Source organism: Erpetoichthys calabaricus, chromosome 14 (assembly GCF_900747795.2).
Source record: "Erpetoichthys calabaricus chromosome 14, fErpCal1.3, whole genome shotgun sequence".
NCBI classification, from domain to species: Eukaryota; Metazoa; Chordata; class Cladistia; order Polypteriformes; family Polypteridae; genus Erpetoichthys; species Erpetoichthys calabaricus.
In genome coordinates this window covers 23,756,384-23,775,169 of record NC_041407.2, presented here as the reverse complement: position 1 = coordinate 23,775,169, position 18,786 = coordinate 23,756,384, and the positions used below count along the sequence as shown (strand labels likewise).

Below are 18,786 nucleotides of genomic sequence, written 5' to 3'. Positions count from 1 at the left end.
TGCTTACAAAGCTAACTATCTGTGCCACATCAGGAGATTTCCTAAAACACAATGGGCCTTGGTTGTAGGGACAGAAGTTAACCAGATGTATCAGAAGTTCTATGTAACAAAGTACTTTACTATATAATTTAAGGAGCTATAACTTTCAATGCTCAATTGTATAAACAGTGGTGCTACTACTCCAGGTTGTCATATACTTCCAGGTGTGCTTTAGAGCATGCTCTTAGTATGTCAGTTATAAACAAAAGCACAACTTAGGAAAGAGCGTGTTGAAATGCTTATCTTTCATGCAAAAAAATTTGGAGGTTAGTTACAAAAACAATGTAGTTTATTAATACAAAAATGCAATGTGTACTGTTTGAATTTATGCAAAGCCTTTACAGTAAGTATGTTAGTGGTCTGATATTTTTCTGAACAATTGTTGGCAAACGATCACATTGCTCTTTTTACTTGAATATTTATATAATGTTTTACATTTTAATATGTATACTGTTTACAAAAGACTGCAATACCTATTCAATTAACTTTTAATGACAGTTATACCACTTCATTGTACTACCTCAGTAACAGTATTTGTATTCAATGTAACAAAAAAACTGAATAGCTTTAAACTTATTGTATAAATAGCTTTACTTTCACCTTCTACAAAATACTGCACTACTTGTACTATTAACATTTAATGACTTAAATTTCTATTTGTTCCCTTCACTCCAAACATTTTAATGCATACAGAATTGTAATTTATTTTAATAATTACAGTTACATCTAATAATGCACTGTATGTTGAAAATGGTATTGAATTTCATTATCTTTCTTAGTAGCGCATTGATGACAGTTTGGTATTGCGACAACCCTACCTGGCATACTTTAGAGCATCTGAAGATCAGAAACTTTCCCACTGCAAAGGACTTGAACACTGCAGACACTGTTTAATTGTTTTATTCTCTGCTTCTGCCAGTAAAGCAAAGTCTATTCTGAAGCAGATACATTACTGTGTCTGAAAATGAATTACCCAATTCATAGTTTTCCAGTACTAAGATGAAAGAGACACTCAAATCTTCCACTGAATTTTTCACAATGCAAGGTAAAAAAGTTATCACAAGAAATCACACATTTTTAAGATGACAAGATTGTTGCAGGAAATCCAAAAAACCCTCAGATTCTACAAGCACACTTCCATAGCACAGCACCTCAGCATGTTATGCTGTCATGGACATGTCAAACAAAAAGTAAAACTAAGTTTTGAACTATATGCTGCACCCTCACAAAAACATCAAAAATGAAGTATTTGACCCCTATAAAATTGCAGATAGTGTACACCAAAATAAAAATATATTACCTAGTTACTAACATTTACTCATTCTTGTAGTAGAGAGAGACTGCCAAAATTTATTAGATTAAAAAAAAAAAAAAAAAAAAAAAAAAAAAAAAGAGTAAACATTTCTATATTTACCTTTTCGCATTTGTTCTGGAATTTCGATGGGACATGTAAGTAAGTGTTCTGTGCAAAAATATAGGCTGAAAGAAAAAGGTTTACAAATAAATTTCTATATTACATTTTGGTTATATGAACCTGAAGCATTATTTATAGAGTACAATTATAAACTTGAGTAAATTACCATCTAAAAAAGCTTTTCTACTTATATTAATAAGATGGGCAAATAGGTTTCCTTGGCACAATTTAAGCTTCTTAATATCACATTAGCATAACTTGTATACATATAAGTATTATGGTTAACTTTAGGCATCCTTTTATGACCTCATTGCACCCTTTTGAAATGTGTCTTTTTTAAACCATGCCACAAACTTCAGTTTACTCTGTTGGCTTTAACAATGCCTCAGATCTCAATCGAATTGTGCACATTTTGAATGAAATGGAATAGAATGTTCACACACAACTGTACAGCTAAAAATGAGTCAGCATGAACCCAGATCCAGCGCCTTGCTGAATACATACTTTGAAGAACACACCCCCTGATGGAGGCAAAAGTGGGGCATATCCAGTACTAGGTAGGGGCACCTAATAAAGTGGACACAGAGTGCACTTTTGCATCTTCACTTCAAATGTACTTACTGTAAAATGAAAACTTCCATTTCTTAGATATATGGGCTTAAACAACCATGGCTTATGTTTTAGTTTCTCTTTGCAGAAAAATATATTTGGGCAAAAAATAATCAATATCAAAACCAATCTTATATACCTTAAATACATAACGCTCCATAGCCTGGCTGTATCTGACACTCTAAACAACGTGTTGGAATGTTTTATTCCTCAATGTGAACACTTCAAAATTTAGAAATTAGTGTTTATAATGTGAAAAATTGGCAGTAACAATATATAATGCATTATTTTCAAAGGAGGAATGTTATCAGGAAGTAACAGGTGCTACTTCAACTGGTTTGAACAAGTATACATGTGAACAGCATGGTTTAAATAAAAAAACCTCTTCTGGAAATGGATCAATATTCAATATATTTCTAACATTTGAATTTGAAGGCGTATGTAGCCTAAGAAGGACTGGGGTTAAAACAGTTAAGAGGTGAACTTTCCCTTTAAAATGTCTATCTTGATGCCAAATGATCTTGCCTTTGTTTAATGGAACACAACAAAGATGCACAATCATCCTTAATTTTCTGAGGCGCTACAAATTAACTTTAAACTGGGACCTGCAATGAACACCGAAATTCTTGATTTCCACCCTAATTCCCAAGTAAAAATCAGATCAAACCACAGTAATTCTAAAAAAAAGTCAAATTAAGGTTTCTTGTTTAAATTACAAATTATAAACAAAATCAGCATACGGATCACTGCATATTTTCTTATTTACACACTACAAATGTAATGTTAAAAATTTATGTGCACCTCCAATTATTCAAATTGGAATTCATGGTTACTGAAGACATTGCTCCATGTGAAGGCCTTTAACACCCTAAGCACAATTGGTGTTTTGGAGTTCATTATGCTATAAAATTACTATGACCACCATATCTTGGTATTCCAACCACAGGTGCTACCCACTGTGATACTGATCGCAAATTAGTCCTTACTGACTTTGATGGGGCAGCATACTAAACCACTGGTTGTACAAGAACTTCATCTGTTGATATTAAGATGTGAGTAACCACATGGGTTAAAATGTTTTCCCTACCGTTAAATAAGTGAGAGGACTATCCAAAAATTTGAATCATTCAATCACCTGACCAGTAAAGCCAAATCCACACCACTTGCTTCTGACTCAGAGAGGAGGTTTTTAAAGGCATTGCAGTATATAATCCTAAAATAAATTATCAAGTCACTGTGAATTTCTGAAGCGGGCATACTGCGACTGAGTAAAATTGATTGTGATGCATTTTATACAATGTTCTTATTTCAGCAATCTAAGTTGAGCGAATTCCAAAAGTCTCCAACCATTAACACCTTCTAATCATTTTCCAGGGGATACAATGGGTTAATCCATTGTTTAGACCTCTGGTGACAAATGCAAAATTGGCACAAGTGTTTTGGTTTGGGAATAAATCCACTCTGCTTTTTAACTAAATAAATAAAAATATATAAAAAAAAAAAAAGTACTGTCACCAGTAAGGGTTTACTATCCCAGAAACGACATAACTTATCCAGCTTGATGAGATACAGTCCAGACAAACTAGAAATTGAAATTTAGGTGACAACACAGTGCGTGTGTCCATTTTCAACTGATACAAATATTAGGTAAGGAAGACTTTACTGATGGCTACCTGCCCTCTCTTTCATCAGCAATAATGAAACTGATAAACGTTCTTCTATTCATTGATTCTACCAAAAGCAAGATCTGACAAATATTGCAGTATATACAAAAGCATCCCTTTGTAAAGTTCTCAGTTTCATGGAAATTTAATTTTAAACAATGTAGAGGACCATTACCTGATATTTTTGATGAATGCTAAAGGTTAATTATTACAAATGATAATTTCATATTCTTGAAATGTACCAATAGCACTAAGCTTAAAAAAAACAAACACTAAACAAAAGGTTACAAGTTCTGCTTACCGTTATGATATTTCTAGTTCGAAGAAATCTGTATATTTGTGTTGGCTCTGCAAATGAAGAAAAACCTCCAAGTTAAAATAAATATATACACATATACATATATATACAAATATATACACATATACATATATATATATATATATATATATATATACACACACACACACACATATATATATACACACACACACATATATATATACACATACAAACATATATACACACACACACACACACATACACATATATGTACACATATACAAAATATGCACAAATAAAATATAAAACATACTTTTTAAACCATAAACTGCCAAATATAGCTTGAATAGCCAAGCAGTTTAAAAGTCTGTCTCTTCAACTTCAATGAATAGGCTTGCTTACCTTTAATAATAAACTGTCACAAAGTTATAAAAAAAAAAAACACATTTGCATGATATAACAAAATGTCAGTGTAAACATTTAATGTTTTAAAGTAATTTTAGTGTATTGCTTTGCTAACTGAAAGAGCTATAAAATCCTTCTGTCAAGGTGCCTTTACAACAGAATTCTTGATCCATCAGTATTGCACCAATATTTAGATAAAAATGCTTCCACTTTATGGAATCCAAACCTTACTTTTAGAATGCAATTTGAGTATGTGTTTTTAAAAAAATAACAGTTTGTTTATCCTTGCACTCATTTTGCCATCATATTACTCCAGACACAATATACAATATTACAGCATTTTACAGCTGTTCGTGCACATCACTTCTAGGTACAAGCTTTTCTTTGCTGTACACCTAGATTTTTCCATTGTATTAACAGGTTTTTACACAATTCTCCAACACACAGAAAAATCACTTTAGTCAGAAATTTATGATTCACAGCTATTTTACATGAGAGCTATCAAACATCATATACAGCAAACAAAACTGGTTTTCATTTATCACTAAAGACTAGAAAACAGCAGCCATACTTCTGATTTTACTTTAGTTATTTGAACAACTTTCGTTTTTAAAGAGGTTATTTAATGTCTGCAATACTTATTTTAGTTAGCCATGACCAACTTTACATGGTTGCTGACACACAATGCCTGAAGCAATGAGGTATAACAAAATTCAAAAAAAAAAAAAAAAATCCCTGTATGACATACTGTATTTGTTTCAGCCATAAAGGGGGTGAGAAAAAACCTGTTTAGTCCCATATATTATTCTTCGACAAACCATTCCTATGGTGTCTCCAACTTTTAAAAATTACCAAGTCAGATCTCGCATTACCGTACCTATTTTCAAGGCCCAGACTGTCTATTTATTTTTAAATACCTATAGTTTATACTTGTGATTAGTGCCTCATAATTAATCTATTTAAAATTGAAAACTCTATTTGAACCTGTGCGATTACTACATTAAACAGTCAGTGATTTTGTACCAGTAGTCTATGTATTGAACCTCCAGTTGCTGTCCACATTTGTATTGGATTTTGCTTCCAGTCTACTAAACATGAACTATGCATGCGTGGAACACACAGAGAAAAACTGACCAATCAAAAGCCTCCTTAATCAGTGCCACTGCCATTTGTTTTGGGCTAATAGCCTAATGAAGTGTGTGCTTTCAGAGACAACAGAATAAGCTAATCTGTTGTTTATTCTGCCAATGTGAGTACAACAAAGGATGGGGGAAGTTTGTGACTTGGTACCCAAAAACCATCTGTCATTTGGCAGTACTCTGAACGATTGATGTCTCCACAGTGAAATCCAGACAGAGGGAGGTATTGTGCAAAACATGCAAAATTGAAGTTCCTATGCTGCATGGAAAAACAAGTTATATCAACATCACAGTCAAGACATACTGTAGAACTCTCCAATGAATGCATTTCAAAAAAGGTAAATGCAATTTAAACTTCCATAACAAAAAGGCCAGCTGGGCCAAATCAAATACTATTGTTGTGCTTGAGTGGGACATCATATGTGAAAATGCTGAGACATAAAATCAGACACTCTCACATATATTATTACTTAGCAAAAGACATGCTTCCCTTATATACTGTCAGCAAACTCTAATGGAGATGTAAGTTTTCTTTGACCAATTACTTCTCACTAACTGCCATCCCTGAACTGTACAGAAAATGCAAAGGTAAGGTTGAATTGAACATAGCGAAATAAGAATACTATTAAGCAATCAAAGACCTGTGATTAAGCAGGACAACCAAGCCTTACATCAGCTTAACAATACAGTACATAAAGTGATGAACCTGAAAAGTCACTGCTTGCAAACACTGCATTTCCCAGCAGATCATACAGGTGAAATCATTGCTCTAGGCTTAAAAAGCCTGGGATGTGAGGGGGCTGCATGAGTAGCATCTTATTTCTGTACCCACAGACAACAGATCTAACTTAGTCAAAGACGTGGAGATGAATCAATGAACCAGATTACAGTCCTTTTTGACAGGCTTTACCTTCTAATTGGAAAGTTTAGGCAAACATAGCCTACTATATTACTTTGAATAAATTCTATTGTTTTTATTAAATGGCATCTATAACATTTGTGAATGCATATGCTCTTCTATGCCTTATACATATTAAAATCGGTGTGCAATGTGATAGCCATATATAATTTATCACCTTAGCAACAGGATAGACAATGATGTGTTTACTGTGGAGTGCATACACACTATTATAATTATTCTACAAACAAGGTTTAACTTTAAATATGTACTTAATTCATTTAGAATGGTTTCTTTACATAGTCTCACTTCTACTAGATAATTCTATAAACGATTATGCATACACTGAAAAAGTGTTAGTAACATGCAAGAAAATACTGGTTCACTGCTTTTCATTTTACTTAAAAATTAATACATAAATGGTATTAGCTAGTTAAAGTTTAATGTTAAAAAAATACAACACAGAAAGGAATTTGGTCACTCTCTGGGCCAAGAAGTTCAATAATTTGTTACTTAAAAAAATTGGGTTGATAAATACCTGCAAATATCATCTTAGTGCGATTATGCCATCATTTGCTTTTCTCCTTGAAGTTGCAATGCAAAACTTCAATAATTGCATTTCAGTTTAAATTGCAATATCTATCAAAATAATCGCAACATGACTTTTTTTTTTTATATATAAACCTGTGTAGCCCTAATTGTGATTGTTTAATATTTTGTTTTAGATGTTAAATATGTAGTTTCCTGATAAACACGCTCATTTTTATAACTTTTGAAAACCGTGTTCAACTTATTTGAGCAATCATGAGTGATTTTGCCTGGGTTTCTTAAGTATATTACACATAGAAAGATGCAACATGCCTGGCTCTGCTTTCCATCATCCAGTGTCACCATTTATGTGAAGGGCTGTTTCAACTGCTGAAATCTTTCAAAACATGTAGTTTTCATGCGTGTCTTAAGGAAATCACAAGCGTGATTAGCACATCATGCTCTAGAGGTTCTGTGAGTAAAACAGTAAAAACTGTACATGCAGTTACAAAGGTGTAGGTAACTTACGTTAAAAATAATATATTTATTTATATTGAGAAAATCTGAACCTAGATATTTCACTAAATTGATAGCCCCATCTTATACGAAAAACTAGTCTCAAAAATACTAATAAAAAAGCTACAAGCTTCTTCCAAGTACAGATGTAAAGAAAATGCACCAAAACTGACAACTGATATCAACCACTCACATGTACAGGGGGTCCCCACTATAAAACTTTTTCATATGCAGCACTCATTATTTGTAACAATGCCTTTGTTTTCATCTTTTACAATCTACTAATAATTTTTTTACCTTGAAATCAAACCGGAACATTTTAACCTGAACACATTTAATATATTTTTTCATGATTTTATATATATATATATATATATATATATATATATATATATATATATATATATAAAATAAATGAGCAGAACTCTGTTAAGGAAGATTTCAGGAGAAGACCTTGTGTTCCTACTCATCCTTTTTTTAAGATTAAAATAAAGTCTGTCAATAACCTACAGCAATGATAAATACCCTGTGCGTCCAAATTCAGAATTGCTTCTTTGTCATTACTTAACAGTTATGTATTTAAAAAATTTATTTAAATATGTAAAAATTGAACTGCACTAAAAACTCTGGTTTCGATGTTAAAATATGTAATTACAAGAAAAATTGAGTACTGTTCAGAGTAATTTTTTTCTTTTTAATAGGAGAAATTGTCTTAGTATACATCATTTCACTATATGTCACAAACTTGTCCATATTAGATATACACACAATGGAGACCAAATATATGTTATAAACAGAAAGACATGAAAGTCAAACAATGGTGTAAAGGTTTATTGTTTTTATTTACATTAAATCATAGTTTTATTTCCTTCCCTCAACTGCCGCCTGATCAACTATATTATAGAGAAAGCCACTATTTCAAATATGACAACATATAAAAAGATATGATCTAGTCCATAGTGACTAAAGCCATCTACAACACATTTGCTCATAAGCCCTTAACTGTGGATTTTCTAGTGATGCTTCATTTCTAATTGGGTACTGCAGGAGTTTTGATTTCAAAGAAAACTGATGTAGGAGTGACATTATAATCTGGCTGAAGTTTTTTGCAAAACTTCAAGCCACAAACAAACCAAGAAAACTTACCAGCAATTAAGGAACAGGAAGCTGAAAGATTTGAGGAGTTGCAACTCAGGTCCTTTAATTCAGGGGGCCATTTATGTGGATCTTTTTTTTTTTTTTCTTTTCTTAAAACTTACCGGTAGTTTCATTGATTGCATTAAACTATTATTGCAGTACTTAATATCTGCCAGAAAGTTCACAAACTGTACTGTTTAAAATGTTTTCTTTATAAAATGTAGCCTTGCACCTTCCTATACTGAAAGACAACACAATGATAGACTCAAAGATGTAGTAAGCTCTCTTTCTCAGGGGTGGGGGCTGATTTGTTTTCAATCCTGTTTTTGGAAAAAATGTATCTATTTGTATGGAATGTTGTGCGATTACAATAAAATCAATAAAATTTAAAAAAAAAAAAAAAAAAAGATGCAGTAAGCCATCTTCACAAGTAATGCTATTCCTTTGTCTAATGATAATTACATTCTCATCCGAAATATAATCTGACTAGACAGATAATGAACTTGCCTTCTGGGTACACTGGTAGGAGACCCCCCCAGGAAGGATGAAAAGGCTCTTGGCCAGAGTGGAGGTGGACCTAGTTGTCATTGTCCACATGGAACAAATGGCATACATAAGGGTAGGTAGTCAGTTCTACAATGCAAACTGAAAGAGTTAGGTATGAGGCTGGCAAGGGAGTCTTCTCTGAAGCTCTGTCTGTGCCAAGCACCAGTACAGGAAAAGACCGAGGAGATCAGAAGGCTTAGTGTGTGGCTCAAACCTTGGTGTAGGGTAGAGTGGTATAGGTTTATGGGGCATTAGGACTCCTTTTGGAACAGACTGGACCTGTTCTGCCATGATGGGTTACATCTGAACTGGAGGGGCACAGATGTGTTCGGGAGACATATGAGCAGGCTAGTTGAAGATTGTTTAAACTAGAGAACCTTGGGTGTGCAGGGAGTTTAGGACAGGTCAGGTTTAGAAAAGTACAAGAAGAAAAAGTATAAAAATAAAAATGAATAGTCATGTAAATTCTAACCCAACATTTAAATGTAAAACAACTAAAAATAGCTTGCCTTAATACTAGAAGTACCAAAAAATAAAATAAGCGAGTTAGGAGTTGTATGTAGAGGAGTACAATTATGATATTACAGCAATAATGGAAACCTGGCTAAATAACAAAGATGGGGAGGAATATAACAGAGGGATATACATTATGAGGAAGGATAGAGAGAACAGAATGGGAGCTGGGGGTTGCTATTTATGTCAAACAATTTAAATGCAAGTCCTCTTCAGTTGGACAATGAGCCCCATCTTAGTAGGAACATGTGTCATTGCCTGGAACGCATTAGGGAAAGAGGTCTTATTTTAGGAGTTGTAGATCACCCAATGCAGGCAGTAACTTAAATGTGTGTTTTTTCAGTAATATTAAAAGGCAAGCTTACACAGGGGTATTATATTCATGGGGGACTAACTACCCAAATATTAACTGGGATTACCTTGCAAATAGCGGAGCATGAGAGCAGGAGTTTTTAGAAGTAATCAGTGACTGGTTTTTAACACAGAATGTTAAATGATCAAGCAAGGTGAAGCCTATCTAGATTTAGTATTTTGTAATAATCAGAATAGAATTAAGGGCATAGAGGTGACTGAACCACTAGGGTCAAGTGATCATAATATAATAATGATTTGGATAGGAATATAAGTAACAAGCTGGTTAAATGTGCAGATGATATAGATAGATGGATTTGGCAAATTGAGAATCAGTTGAATCATTACATAGAGACCTGAACTGCATACAGGCTAGGAGAGATTTGTGGCAGATAAAATTTAATGTCAGTAAATGTAAAGTATTACATGTAGGAAATAAAAATGTTAGGTTTAAATACACAATTGGGGGTCTGAAAATCGAAAAGTACACCTCACAAGGAGGATGATTTAGGAGTCATAGTGGACTCTACAACATCAACTTCCAGATAGTGTTCAGAAAACCCATTAAGGAAGCCGACAGAATGTTAGGTTATACAGCACCTTGATGTGTAGAGTACAAGTCCAAGGAGGTTTATACACAAGCTTTATAATGCAGTGGCGAGGCCTCATCTGGAGTACTGTTTGTAGTTTTGGTCTCCTAGCTACTAATAAGACATAGAGCTAGAAAAAGTCCAGAGAAGAAGCCGATTCCAGGGCTACAGGAGGATGAATTAAGATTAAAAGAGCAGAGCCTTTTCAGTTAAAGCAAAATAAGTTTAAGAGGAGACATGATTGAAAGGTTTAAAATTATGAAGGGAATTAGTACAGTGGATCGAGACTTATTTTAAAAATGTGTTTATCAAGAACACGGGGACACAGTTGTAAACTTAAGGGTAGATTTCGCACAAACATTAGGAAGCGTTTCTTTACACAGAGAATGACAGACACTTGTACAAATCTACCAAGTAATGTGCTAGACAGTAGGACTTTAGAGACTATCAAAACTAGACTTGAGATTTATTACAACTCAATGTTACACCATCATCCTGTCTGTTATACCTGCATTTTTATCACTCTTTAATATTGTTTTTTATCAACATGCTGCTGCTAGAGTATGTGAATTTCCCCTTGGGATTAATAAAGTATATATATCCACTAATGAAAGACATCAGATTTTTTTCTAGCATCTAGGGTTCTCCATCTATCACTTGCTCCAGCGCCACTGGGCACTAACATCAAATACAGCCACACTAATGAGGTTTTGTAGAAGTTGTATATTTAATTTAGATTTTCCTCTCCCATTTTCTTGCTTCCCTTGCCACTTTTTGTAATTTTAAGTTGCATAGCATTTGTCTGTGTAACGTGGATGTGAACATATGGTGGTATGTTTATTAAAACCTCAGATATAAGGTTAGCTTAGATAGGAAAATTGATTCAGGTGTGTGTTTAAGATCCTACTGTGTACGTTTACACTATGCTCCTACACCAATTAGTATCTTGTGTCAAACCCCTTGCCTAAGGCACAGGCATTTACTACAACAATACAAATTTACACTATTTAAACTGAAAGCAATACATCCCACTTAGAATCGCAGTACTTTCAGGTAAACAAGAACTCCTCACAATAATGTGTTGGCAAATGTTTCCTAAAGGCTTTCAGCACAAGAAAAGCAGACTACAAGAACATTGATCCCACTAATCAATGGTCAAATATATATCACTATTATACATATAATATACATGCAAAAAAGCACAAAATAAAGAATTAAAATTTTGACTAACAGGTAAAATTCATTTAACTTATTAGTCAAAAATCTATAAATGGGCTCAAAACATGACATGGCTTCCATGCCAAAAAAAAAAAAAACAATGGCAAACAGCGATAGAAAAAGAAAGCAACACTTCAAAAAAGTAAAGTTAAAACAATCTATTGGGGTTGTTGCAAAAAAATTAAGAAGTGTGGGTTTGCAAGGGTCATGGACCTCAAGGAGAGTACAGACACCGGAATGGCATTTTCTGCATCCCAGAGCATGTACAACAGAATCATAATCCACTTTACTAACCAGGTACACAAATGTTTACCAGGAATTTGTCTCGATAGTATTAGTACAACATACAAGGACAACACAGAATACAAAAGATAAATAAGATAAAATAAAAAATGATGCAACATGCAAGGACAATACAAAAAACTAGAGAGACAGCAAGATTAAAATGTTCAGGCAATCTAGTGTGCAGGTTTACAGAGACACAAAGTAGAAGCTCAGACCAGATTAGTAAGAAAAAACTGCTTTTGGGGAAAAAACCCCTTTAGGTAAAAGGTTGTTTTAGCTTTCACTGCTCAAAGACGTTTGCCGGCAGGAAGCCTTTGGAACAGGTGATGTCCTGGGTGAGTCTGATCAGCAATGATCTTTGCGGCCCTCTTCCTTACCCTGGACCCATATACTGTAGAACTTCAGTGTGTGGTAAGTTATAGTTTATGATCCTTTCACAAGCTTTGATGATATGTTGCAAATTGGCCTCAGCCATAACAGAGGTACCTCCACACCAGACAGTTACATATGAGGTCAGAATGGACTTCATGATGGATGTGAATAATTGGACTAATACTGCTTTCAGGAGATTGAATTTCTTCAGCTGACACAAAAAACATTTTCTGATGGGCTTTCTTAATAATACATGTGATGTTATTGTCCCACTTAAGGTTATGTGACAGCACAGTGCCAGAAACTTAAATAATCCGGTCATCCCAACGGTTGAGCCGTTTATATGAAGTGATAGGTGAGCAGGTGACGGTTTCCTGAAGTCTATTATCTCCTCTGTTTTTTGAATGTTATGTTGATTACATCTTGCCTGAAGAAGGGGCCTGAGTTGCCTTGAAAGCTTGCATATTGTAATCTTTTAAGTTAGCCAATAAAAGGTGTCAATTTTGCTTGGCTTTTCTCTACATTTATAATGGCTAACACGGTACAACACCCTTGTACTACTTTTCAATACGATGTAATGTACCTGAATACTGTGTAACAGTGTGATGACATATTGACTTTAGATAGATAGATAGATAGATAGATACTTTATTAATCCCAATGGGAAATTCACATTCTTCAGCAGCAGCATACTGATACAATAAATAATATTAAATTAAAGAATGATAATAATATTCGACATTTCCACTTTAATCTCGACGCTTATGATGAGAATAAAGTCGACATTTCTACTTTATTCTCGCTGTTTGTCAAGATTAAAGTCGAAATGTTGACTTTATTCTCGTAATTTGTTATTAGAGTAGAACATCGTAAACTAAACTTCATCTTAAAATGAATATTTAAATTTACAAAATTTTCTCAAACCCCATCATAAGTTATGTAGCACATTAAATGCTTTGTGTTATGTTCCCCGAGCCATATTAAACTGACTTACTCTTGCACTAAGAGGAGGCGCAGGCAGCACACAATACATTAATTTCATGATATTCCTGCTCCCTGAACATTTAGAATGCTAAGATAAATACTTGATATAATTTTCATGATGAAATGCATTAAAGCATGTATTAATTACAGTGGTGTGAAAAACTATTTGCCCCCTTCCTGATTTCTTATTCTTTTGCATGTTTGTCACACAAAATGTTTCTGATCATCAAACACATTTAACCATTAGTCAAATATAACACAAGTAAACACAAAATGCAGTTTCTAAATGGTGGTTTTTATTATTTAGGGACAAAAAAAAATCCAAACCAACATGGCCCTACTGTGGAAAAGAAATTGCCCCCTGAACCTAATAACTGGTTGGGCCACCCTTAGCAGCAATAACTGCAATCAAGCGTTTGCGATAACTTGCAATGAGTCTTTTACAGCGCTCTGGAGGAATTTTGGCCCACTCATCTTTGCAAAATTGTTGTAATTCAGCTTTATTTGAGGGTTTTCTAGCATGAACCACCTTTTTAAGGTCATGCCATAGCATCTCAATTGGATTCAGGTCAGGACTTTGACTAGGCCACTCCAAAGTCTTCATTTTGGTTTTCTTCAGCCATTCAGAGGTGGATTTGCTGGTGTGTTTTGGGTCATTGTCCTGTTGCAGCACCCAAGATCGCTTCAGCTTGAGTTGATGAACAGATGGCCGGACATTCTCCTTCAAGATTTTTTGGTAGACAGTAGAATTCATGGTTCCATCTATCACAGCAAGCCTTCCAGGTCCTGAAGCAGCAAAACAACCCCAGACCATCACACTACCACCACCATATTTTACTGTTGGTATGATGTTCTTTTTCTGAAATGCTGTGTTCCTTTTACGCCAGATGTAACGGGACATTTGCCTTCCAAAAAGTTCAACTTTTGACTCATCAGTCCACAAGGTATTTTCCCAAAAGTCTTGGCAATCATTGAGATGTTTCTTAGCAAAATTGAGACGAGCCCTAATGTTCTTTTTGCTTAACAGTGGTTTGCGTCTTGGAAATCTGCCATGCAGGCCGTTTTTGCTCAGTCTCTTTCTTATGGTGGAGTCGTGAACACTGACCTTAATTGAGGCAAGTGAGGCCTGCAGTTCTTTAGACGTTGTCCTGGGGTCTTTTGTGACCTCTCGGATGAGTCGTCTCTGCGCTCTTGGGGTAATTTTGGTCGGCCGGCCACTCCTGGGAAGGTTCACCACTGTTCCATGTTTTTGCCATTTGTGGATAATGGCTCTCACTGTGGTTCGCTGGAGTCCCAAAGCTTTAGAAATGGCCTTATAACCTTTACCAGACTGATAGATCTCAATTACTTCTGTTCTCATTTGTTCCTGAATTTCTTTGGATCTTGGCATGATGTCTAGCTTTTGAGGTGCTTTTGGTCTACTTCTCTGTGTCAGGCAGCTCCTATTTAAGTGATTTCTTGATTGAAACAGGTGTGGCAGTAATCAGGCCTGGGGGTGGCTTCGGAAATTGAACTCAGGTGTGATACACCACAGTTAGGTTATTTTTTAACAAGGGGGCAATTACTTTTTCACACAGGGCCATGTAGGTTTGGATTTTTTTTTCTCCCTAAATAATAAAAACCATCATTTAAAAACTGCATTTTGTGTTTACTTGTGTTATATTTGACTAATGGTTAAATGTGTTTGATGATCAGAAACATTTTGTGTGACAAACATGCAAAAGAATAAGAAATCAGGAAGGGGGCAAATAGTTTTTCACACCACTGTATGTGGGGGCACGGTGGCATGGAGGTTGCACTGCTGCCTTTCAGCAATGGGGTCCCGGGTGTTCCCTGCTTTGAATTTGCATGTTTTTCTGGTGGGATTACTCGGTATGCTTCAGTTTCCTTTCAAAGTCATGTAGGATGGCTGGTTTTGTTATGCTATATTAACCCTGCTAGTGTATGTATTGCTCGTATTCACCCTGCAGTTTACTGGCGCCACGTTCAGGATTTTCTCCTGCCTTGCACACAATGCTTGCTGGGATGAGCACATAATTAAACATGTATAACGAAGATTTTTTTTTCCCGTGGTTTATAACTAGTTTTAATTTCACAAGGACGTTTATCGTGTGGTGATTGGTTATGTTGTGAAAGAAAAAGGAAGGATAGGAACTGGGGGTTTAATACCTCAGAAAGAGACCGCACACATGCAATAAAGAAAGCCCGCTCAGATGAACATCCATTGAATTCTGTGTTCATGTCTTTGACCACCAGATCACAAACCCAGCATTTAAATTAAACCTGTGCGATAACCATTCATACATCCAGTTTTTGGAACCTCGTCACACCTGCCATAAAGTTCTCTACAATAAATGTACACGTGGGGACCTCTTACTGCGAGGGAGCACCACTACCACCACACTACCGTGCATGTTTAATACCTGCTTTAATGCATTTCATCATGAAAAATTATCTTAGCATTCTACATTTTCAGAGCAGGAATATCATGAAGTGAATGTATTCTGTGCAGCGATCGCTGCCTCTTAGTGCAAGAGGAAGTCATTTTAAGAAGAGGATAGTGATTAACAACTGGGTCGGGGAACACAACACAAAGCATTTAATGTGCTCCATAACTTATAACGGGGTTTGAGAAAATCTAGTGAATTAAACATTGATTTTAAGATGAAGTTTAGTTTACGACATTCTACTTTAATGACAAAATAAACTGAGAATAAAGTGGAAATGTCGACTTTAATCTCGACAGTTTTTTTTTTTTCCTTCACCATGGCCCTAATACGATTCCGTAGGGCTATACCACAAATAGCATTATAAATGCAAGTTGCAGTTTATTTATGTATATAGCTTAGCTTGAAGCAAGGTCCACATTAATGCAGTTTGCCTTAATGATGGTTCAGTTGGTAAAGATGTCATCACCAAGTTGCAGTTGTTATTTTATTTTTATTTGGTGAATACTGTGTAATGCACCTAGGCTTGAAGTCTTGGAAATAATAGTGCAACTTTCAATAATCTATTATATATCTATATATATATATATATATATATATATATATATATATATATATACACACACACATATATATAAAATTCTTTTCGTGTTTGAAATGGAAATGACATATGACCACGGGTAATGGAAATTACGTATGACCACAGAACATATTATTATAGGAACTTATTATTTGTGTGAGTTATTTTACCGATATTGAAAAGAAGAAAAAAAGACTTTAAATAAGGAGCTGGGAAGGTGAATATAAAGAAGAAGCCAGCGGTAAAGCAAGTGAGACTCCGTAATAAGGGCAGTTGGGTGCACGGAGAAGGAGTGCCGGCTAACCTCGAAGGACCTTTAGAGAACACGGCTTTACTTTGCTTTTATGGTGCGGGCGTTGGCCATGGACGAACGCTAACGCCGAGACACCCGGGTGAGACAGACTTCTTCCTTCAACAAAGGAATTGTCGCCTGGCAGGTGAGATCGCTTCGTTTACATTTAAATTCAGTATATGAGTCAGCGGAACGTATCTGACTTGATCACCGAATTCATTGCAGATTTCCCAGGCCGTGTGAATTTAGACTTTAAAACAAAGTTGATATAAAAGAGACTGGGGAACGTGTGGGGATTGTGTGTATGTCTAATTTATATTTGTATATAGATGTAATATAGGTTTAAGTACCGTGAATATATTTGTGCTGTTTGTAAATAGGTTAATTTTCCATTTATTTTCCTTGCTTGTTTTCTTTGCTGTTTCGCCGTTTTCTGGGGAGTATATTATAGTGTTTAAGGGGGTGGCATATTAATTAGGGTTTGTGTAGTTATTATAGATTTGACAAGGATTTAAAGGGTGTTTATTGCTTTGTTTGATTTATAATATATTCTTTTTTGATTGTTTAAAGAATTGTTGGGGTGATTATTTCCTTTGTATAAATTAATAAAAGACAACTCCAGATGAGGCATCAAATTGGGGCTAAGGTTTGGTTGGGTTCCATACTTAATAGAATTAATGTTCCTAAGAGTAGGAGATGTGTGTGTGTGCTGGGCTCCTCATTCAACTTAAGAGGAACGCGCTACACCTTGATAGTAAAAGAGAAGAAGAAAACAGCTTTGCGGCTTTCTACTTTTTAACTGCGCCGAGCTGTAAACAATGTGAAGACGAGACCGCCTTCAGCGGGGAGGGGTCGTAAGAACAAAGTGGACCCTGGGAGGCGCGGAATGTCTGGCTTTTCCTCCTGGTCAGCAGCTTTGCAGATTCGGGCAGCGTCCTCTCTTCTCGCACTGTGTCACACTTCAAGTGCCCCGTCGGCTCCTGGGACAGTGGAAATCTTTGCGAATAAGTGTAATCGGCGCTTTCGAAGCAGGACTCTCTTGGTAAATTGCATTGCACGGCTACTTACTGTCTCTTAAGATGAATTCGGGTCACTAAAACCCCACAACATTCAAGGTTGCTTTTGTGATGAATTCTTTTAAGAAAATGGAGGGTTTACATCTAAAAAGATGTACCGACCTCTTCATGTTAAGTATTAGACTTGGGAATTGTTTGGACCTTCTGCCCGTTAAGCACGGAAAGGCAGCGTCCACCTTTCTCAGAATAATTTTTCATTTAAATCACAGGCACATAGTGCAAGGTTGTCAAGCAGGTAGTTTGCCCGAAACCACTGCAGTAGTACTCAATGTATCTTTACTTCTTAAATGTTAATGTTTGACTGTTTAATAATTTATACGCTTCTAATATCTTCTTCAAATTCTTTTATCAAAATATTTTACTACTTAATATTTAATATTTATATAATTTCTATTTATTGTAAATGCTTTTTATTTGTTCAAAAATAACTGGTAATTAACAAACTTATTTTATAAATACTACATTTTAGTTTTTTTTCCCTTGCACTCAGTGAGCGAAGCCACTGGGTAATCAGCTAGTAATACTATTATTTATTTTATTGTTATTATTTATTAGTTTAAATATTATGCAGTTTAATGATGGTAAAGTTGTTTAAAAAGTCACTTTAGCATGTCAGTGGACAGAGATTGTTAACGTTAACAAAGTGTACTTGGTTTACAAAAAATATTTACTATTTATTCCTAAGACATGTTCAGTGCAATACAACTTTTGACAAGCACCTATGGATATTTTACTAAATCTAAATGCCTCTTTGGATGATTGAAAATATGTTGTCAAAATTTTTGTTTGCTAAATTGTTTGCAAACATTGTTCAATAAAAAGGATCTATATTTTGACTGCATCTGTCACGCAATGTGATTCCTTTTCTTCATTAGTGCCACCCCCTTGAAAACTATCACTTTA

At 35.0% G+C, this 18,786-nt stretch overlaps 1 protein-coding gene and 1 long non-coding RNA gene across 3 annotated transcripts in view; one reads left to right on the top strand and one right to left on the bottom strand.

The window, feature by feature from the left end:
• The window catches only part of suz12b (SUZ12 polycomb repressive complex 2 subunit b), a 60,607-nt gene that overhangs the window by 17,204 nt on the left and 24,617 nt on the right, over positions 1-18,786 (bottom strand). For both annotated transcript variants that reach the window (XM_051936290.1, XM_028818844.2), the window contains exons 2-3: positions 4,028-4,074; positions 1,454-1,518 (exon numbers count right to left, since the gene is read on the bottom strand). In XM_051936290.1, coding sequence (XP_051792250.1) covers positions 1,454-1,518; positions 4,028-4,074 — 112 coding nt within the window. The remainder of the gene's footprint in view (positions 1-1,453; positions 1,519-4,027; positions 4,075-18,786) is intronic.
• The window catches only part of LOC127530158 (uncharacterized), a 34,433-nt gene that overhangs the window by 3,762 nt on the left and 11,885 nt on the right, over positions 1-18,786 (top strand). The gene's annotated exons all lie outside the window — the stretch shown is intronic.